This window comes from Rhodamnia argentea, chromosome 10, assembly GCF_020921035.1.
Source record: "Rhodamnia argentea isolate NSW1041297 chromosome 10, ASM2092103v1, whole genome shotgun sequence".
NCBI lineage: Eukaryota > Viridiplantae > Streptophyta > Magnoliopsida > Myrtales > Myrtaceae > Rhodamnia > Rhodamnia argentea.
The window spans coordinates 18,876,112-18,882,932 of NC_063159.1; the positions used below are offsets into that span (position 1 = coordinate 18,876,112).

The following is a 6,821-nucleotide window of genomic DNA, read 5'->3' on the forward strand; positions in this document are numbered from 1 at the left end:
GACCAGGCGGGCCAGTTTTCGATTCCACAAACTGGGAATGGACCACAATTCATTATTTTTACCACATTGGCCTCTATTTTTTCTTTTTTTCTATGCATAGTCTATTCTTTTGTTTTATACCTATACCCTTTCTTTTTTCATGGATACAAATTCCTCATATACTTACATCAAGGATTTACATATATAACACCAGTTGAGTTCTTGATTTTAGGATGGAAGCCCGATCCACCTTGAAACCTATTATCCTTAACTATAATTTATTTGTTTTTTCTTTTAAACGCATTGAAAGGCACAAACCGTAGCAACAGATGGAGATCTAGGTGTATGCTAATCGGCTTTCGATTTTAGTGTGAAGAAGTTACAGATGTGCTCTGTGAGCATATAGCCCATAAAAAAATTAGCTTGCGATAAATTTATTACGAGTGCATGGAGTGCTGCAGAGTAAAAACTTTTTGGTGTTTGTTCACTGCGATATTTCGTGTATGGAGCGCTATGAAATATTCCCTCACCGTCTGGAGAACTTTCCTCGACAACTCCCTCTGCCCAACGATGCTTTTACCAAGCCCACCATGGCTTGCTTATAGAGAAATTGCAACAAGTGATCCACTGGTCGAGTCTATCCATCTACCCATCTCAGTCTAATCTGATTCCAAGAAAACGTGCAGTGCACAAACAAACGTTCACCTAATACTCGCCAGTGCCGTGTGCTTAATGCGCTCTTATTCTGTGTCACCCACGTTTTCTTGCCACCTTCTAACACCCACTCACCCGTCTCCAGATTCTCTGTTTCAAGAATTCGTCTTTTCCAGCAGGAAAGGGGCAGCAGATTTGTTTTTTCTTCTCTTTCCTCAGTGAATTAATGCGGTAGACGACGAAGCGTTGCTTGTCGGTAGCTCTTCGTCGTTGCGATGACGGCCTTGAGAAACTTGGTCGTGTTGGGGAGCACCGGTGATGTTTGGCAACTGGGTCGTGGTGGGCATTCACTGGTCGCGCCGAAACGGGTGGGATTGCTTGAACTGGCGTCCTTCGGTGGCTTTTCTGGGTTGTCGGTCCGGCGGGCGATCAGGTCGGTCGAGGACGAGAGCTCGTCGAAGTCGGCCACTGAATTGAGCAGGGTCGTTGACCAGACGGAGACTAGTGTTTCCAAGAGATTGCACAAGGACTTGACTTCTTTTCGCAGTGGGTAACATAGACAAGTTTCCTTTGTTTTACTTGCTTTTCGTCCGAAGTGATTGTTCCAAGCTACTCATGATGTGTTGAAGTCTCTTTTTGTGCTTGGACTTCTTGGTAGCATTTTGTGTTTAAATTTTGGTGTAAAAGATTAGAAATGAATTGCCTGTGGAACTTTGATTGGTGTTTATGCTCTGTTTGTTTAAGGGAAAATGAAGGATCTTTAAAAATATTTTCCTGCATATCATTGTTTGTATCGCTTACCAAAATGAATGAATGAAAAATGTCTTCATGATCCATAAAAATGTATAGACATGAATTATTGTCGTTGATGAAAATATTTTTTATTGGTTAATTATTTCAAGTTATCGTTTTTATGAATGTGTTTTCCAAATTATTTATTTTCCATAAAACAAAAGAGCCCTAATCATGGTCTTATGTGATATGGAGTTGAGCTTGCCTGCATAGTCATTTCATTAGCACATATTCTGTAGTGGGGGATTTTATAACTGTCTATTGGGAGTCGGGACCAAAGCTCACGTTGGAATCAACTTGTGTGAAAGATAGTGAGTTCAGCTTTCTGAGGGCACAAATGTTGTAATGCTGATGGACGAGTTTTAACTATGGATTTCTGTAATTAGACTTGTGTTTCCCGATGAAGATGTTGCAATTCCAGCAAAGGAGAGAGATGATAATTTGGATAGGCTGGATTAACTTCTACATTTAACTGCTCCAGCAACGGGACGAAGGAATATCCGAAAGGACACAATTATAAGCATCTTTTATAGGTTTATTCTTCAAATCAGGGTCAAACTTTCATGGTCTTGTTATCTGATCTTGTAGCAGCTTTCTGTTTGGCCTGTCCTTGACCTGTTGCCCAGAATTTGCTTAACATGCTAAGTTGTGTAAGGTTGACAGCATTTTGCTATCAAATGCATACTGCGATTGGATCCACACTGCCTTGTCTAACCACGTGCATCTTGATGTTTGTATTTCTCCAATTAATGTAGGGCCGTTGACTGTTTCTGATTTCTCTCATACTCCAGAGAATAAGTCGAAAATGCGGATAGCATTCAAGGTAATCATCTGCGAAGTTTTTCCTTTTGCTTCAGTGGAGTTGGCGAAAGCATAAGAAAACAGGAAAATGAAGTTGAGTAAAATGAGGATGAATACCATGTCTGAGACAGAATCTGTATCTCATACATGCTGAAAACACGTTGCAGGGGGTACCAGGTTCATTCAGCGAGGATGCTGCTCTTAAAGCCTATCCTAACTGTGAGACTGTTCCTTGTGATGAGTTTGAAGAAGCTTTTAAGGTTAAGAATTAACATAATATACTTCCACATAGAAGTAGCACTGCAAGTGACCACATATCTTTTTGTAGTTCTCACAGCCAAAACAAGAGAAAACGTGCCAATTTGTCTTGAAACTCATCTGCGGGGCAAAATGCTGAAACATGTGAATTTATTTAAACCGTTTTACAGAATTTGCAGCTGTGTGAGATGTAGGCACTTGTTAAAGAACAGATGTCGAAAATTTTACAGTTTTCAATGCACTGATTGCCCTCATGTTATTATGCACAATCAGTGCCTTGGAAATTGAATTATTTCAAAAATATATGTTAACACGACCCCTTTTACAATTTGCCGAACTTGCCCTGGTGTATGAATTCCAATTTTATGATCTTGCATATCAATGGATATAGCTTTACTCCTCATTTCCTTTTTTATTTGATTTATTTTTAGGCTGTCGAACTATGGTTAGTTGATAAAGCAGTTCTTCCCATTGAGAATTCTTCTGGCGGAAGCCTCCACCGCAACTATGATTTACTTCTCAGACACAGACTTCACATAGTAGGGGAAGTTCAGATGACTGTCAACCTCTGTCTATTGGCTCTTCCAGGTGTTAGAGCAGAGCAGTTAAAACGTGTTTTAAGCCATCCACAGGTGAGATTTTCATGCAATCGGCCAAAAGGCAATGCTTAATCATGTCTGTATGTGGTGTAAATGCAATAAGCAGCAGGACTATTATGGGCTGAAATTTCTAAAGACTTCCTTTATGGATTGCGAAATCCATCTCCCCTTGCAGGCGCTTTCTCTAAGCGATAATACTTTGACCGGGTTAGGTGTTACCCGAGAAAGTGTTGATAGTACAGCTGGTGCTGCTCAGGTATGCTGTGAATTTATTAGGTGGGTTGCCTTTTACTTCTCCACTGAACAGTACCCAATTATTCTTGACATTAGATTTGGTAGTTTGTAGCATTGAATGAACTAAGGGATGCTGGAGTTGTTGCAAGTGCTCGGGCAGCAAATATTTATGGGCTTAATATACTTGCAGAAAGAATCCAGGTGACTGTTTATCTTGTATTTCATTTCACTGACAAATGCTCCTCCTTTTGTTTAGAATATTAATTCACTCCCCCATATCCCTGATGATGAAATACGGTGTTATGCTTTCTGAAAATTTCATATGTTTTCTTGGCTTGCTCTTGTGGTTTAGATCTTTGCAGAACTAGTGCAGAAGTATTATTTGCAGCAATCAAAATTTGTGGTGATCTCGTATGTTTGGTACTATGGAGGAGGATTGACATAGAAGTTATTAATATGGTGAAGTCTTCTTGTTGTATTGGTGAAATTTTTTTGCTGATTGATTGTAGTCTTGACTGGGGATAATGGTGGTTCCACGAGGTGGCTTAGAAAAATCGAACTACTAAAGAACTGTTCTATTTTACTAGAATAAGTAGAAATCCTAACACATAACCATCTAATGTGGGCACTATTTCATTCTCTGTCACTGGGACCTATGTTCTTGATTAAACGAAAGAGAACATGAAGAATGCTAGTTGAGGTTCTTGTAGAACTGATGGCCACAATATGCCAGTGGTGGATGGATCCTACAGCAATGTGTGGACATTGTACCCGTTTCTGACTTATCTTCACCTGTTCACAACACGTGACTTGAACATGTTATTGCATAATGAGCACGATCGCCTTCCTCGGTATTCCACTACCTAATAATTATGCACCTCGCAGGATGACTCCGATAATGTCACTCGTTTTCTTGTGCTAGCACGAGATCCCATTATACCAAGGACCGACAAACCTTTTAAGGTGACATTTCACAGCTTTGGACACATGCATTACCTATTTTCATTTTCTAGTGAACACTAATTAATTCTAGTATGGCCACCCTTCCTCCCAGACGAGTATTGTTTTCACCTTGGAAGAAGGCCCTGGTGTGTTATTTAAAGCCTTGGCTGTATTTTCCTTGAGGGGCATAAATTTGACAAAGGTATCTCTGCAAGTCTTTCTTTAGCTTATATTTGATTTGCATGACTTGGTAAAATAAACTTCTACCTGAGCATCAAATGCATAATGTCAGATTGAAAGCCGGCCACAGAGAAAGCGGCCACTTAGAGTTGTTGATGACTCCAATACTGGAAGTGCCAAGTGAGTTTTTAGATTCCTATTCCTTGGATTATTGGATCAAACTCAAAGACCTTCTTGTTTGCATTCTTTTGAATCATTTCGATAGGGAAATTGGGACTCTTGAACTCTGAAGTTGAGTAGTTTAAGTTGAATTGTGTTCTGATATTTGGGAGTTTTTTTTTTGGTCGGAATATTTGGGAGTATAGATGTCTGGAAATATGTCATCCGGCAAATGTCCAGAGGAATGGTTTTATTTTTGGGTCCCCTTTTGATAAGTCAAAAGGAAAAGATCTTTGTAGGAAATAACAGCTGCTAGTTGTCTACATTTATTTTGTTCTCAAAGGCAAAGTAAAGTCTCTCCCTGTTAACCTGAAGATCAACGCCCATTATCTATGTAAATCCTCCATAATTTTTAGATCACTTCGCCTTCTCCATGTTAACCTGCAGATCATGGCTTCCTGACCCGGAAAAGAAACAATGATCTTGTCATTCCAGAAAAGGACCCAACAGAACATATTGATTGGTAGTTACGTCCATTAAACATAGAAAACGCCCATTTCCTATTTAAATCTCAAATTTTTTTAGATCTCTGCTTTGTTAATATGTGCTGCCTTTTTAATTAGTTGCATTTTTTGGGCATCCTGATTTCCCTATATATTGTTTGACTCCTTTATTGCCAAATTCATATTTTGTCATTGCACTCACCCTCTGTATAGTGCGTACTTCTATCTGTAGTAAGTCAAACAATATATGTGGTTTGGCTCTAATTTGGCAGATACTTTGACTACCTCTTTTACATTGACTTTGAGGCTTCTATGGCTGATACCCGTGCTCAGAATGCTCTAGGACATCTGCAGGTACTATCATCATCATTCTCATCACGAGAGACATTCTTTCTGCTTGATTGTTGGCCTTATCTTAGTATTCATAACTTTCAGCTGCAAAATAACCCAAGAAGGAAAATGAAAACACACACGTCCATGGGCAATTAAGTTGGTGGACCTTTCAACAATAAAACGAGAAATGCTTAACTGCATTTGGTTAATCAGCACTTCAGTTGTTGAGTAGGGGAGATCAGCGAATCAGAGTTCGGACTCTGAAATATTGGCCATCAAAGCAACTGTTGCCCGCTCCATGTGCATTAATCTTTTTTTTTTTTTACCATTCTGACATTGATGAGTTCTATTGGAAAGCTATATTCATCTTAGATTTCTTTTTTTGTTCGAAATATTCATCTTCGATTGAAAGTTGGTCTGGTAACTATTGTTTACCCATACGTGGTTTCTGCATTTATGCTGGCATAACCTGCAATTATGACGAGTTCGCTACCTCTATGCAGGAATTCGCCACCTTTCTGCGTGTACTCGGTTGCTATCCCATGGACACAAGTGTTTAGTTGCGTGTCCATGCCTCTTCATTTCACCGTTATCCTCGTGAATCATGGATGAGAATGCCAACCCTTTAGAAATCTGAGTCGGCTTGAAGCTTGCAATACCCATTTGTCATTCACTGAGGCGGGATCAGTATTATGCTCCCAAGTGAGACGGTGGCCATTCTGCATTGGTTAACTGCCCAACTACATTTGCAAATGGATAGGCAGGGCTATAGGATGTTACTTGCCAGATGGTGGCATGTTGGGACCGTGGCGAGGCGCTTATGAGTGCTAAGCAGAGGGGAAACAACACCATTTTAATCCTTGCCCTGTATTTTAGCAGATTGTGAGCTTTCAAGATATGTTCTTGAGGATCATGCAGGCATGATGGGCGTGGATTTGTTATTTGCAGGGGCGATACAACTCTTCATCAGAGACAAGACAGGTTACAGGTTTTCTTTTTAGCGAACCAATGTAAGTCATAGCTTTAGATTTTGGTTGGAGCTTCTTTGTCATCACCATCTGCATTGTTCATTTGCTACCTCTTCGTGCTGTGCTGAGGAAGTTTTCTTTTGAATCTGTAAACTATGCTTCGTAAATGCCAAATACTAATCTAGCTATTCTTTCCTCCTGTGGAAAATAACAGTGCATGTGGGTTGCTAGTTCTTATTCGGACTCCGACAAAAAAAAAGTCAGATCATACCTGTCGTTTTGAATTCTATTAACTTGTGCTAGGTGCCACCAGAATGGAGTTAAATGGCAAATGGAATGAGTTATGTAGTGAAATCGGGCAGCACATAGAACGGAATTGGCATGACCCCTACATTTGGTCGTTACTAAGTTTGAATGTT

The 6,821-nt window shown here is 39.9% G+C and overlaps 1 protein-coding gene across 5 annotated transcripts; it reads left to right on the forward strand.

The window, feature by feature from the left end:
• Positions 1–591: 591 nt before the first annotated feature.
• LOC115747558 (arogenate dehydratase/prephenate dehydratase 1, chloroplastic-like) lies at positions 592–6,608 on the forward strand. 5 transcript variants are annotated; one of them, XM_030683769.2, is made up of 12 exons: positions 593–819; positions 878–1,179; positions 2,181–2,248; positions 2,394–2,486; positions 2,916–3,116; positions 3,259–3,339; positions 3,423–3,518; positions 4,203–4,280; positions 4,372–4,461; positions 4,552–4,619; positions 5,374–5,455; positions 5,938–6,608. In XM_030683769.2, exons 2-12 carry the CDS (start codon positions 909–911, stop codon positions 5,992–5,994), a joined length of 1,185 nt encoding a protein of 394 aa, XP_030539629.1. In that variant the 5' UTR covers positions 593–819; positions 878–908; the 3' UTR covers positions 5,995–6,608. The 5 variants fall into 5 exon arrangements, with proteins under 5 accessions (XP_048127464.1, XP_048127465.1, XP_030539629.1 ...); XM_030683768.2 differs by having other exon boundaries at positions 594–1,179; XM_048271509.1 differs by lacking the exons at positions 593–819; positions 878–1,179 and adding an exon at positions 1,734–1,977.
• Positions 6,609–6,821: the final 213 nt, after the last annotated feature.

Coding starts and splice junctions, on each gene's coding strand:
- LOC115747558 (XM_030683769.2), top strand. CDS start 909: ATGACGGCCTTGAGAAACTTGGTCGTGTTGGGGAGCACCGGTGATGTT. Junction 3,117..3,258: donor GTGTTTTAAGCCATCCACAG/GTGAGATTTTCA, acceptor CTCCCCTTGCAG/GCGCTTTCTCTAAGCGATAA. Junction 4,462..4,551: donor GGGGCATAAATTTGACAAAG/GTATCTCTGCAA, acceptor GCATAATGTCAG/ATTGAAAGCCGGCCACAGAG.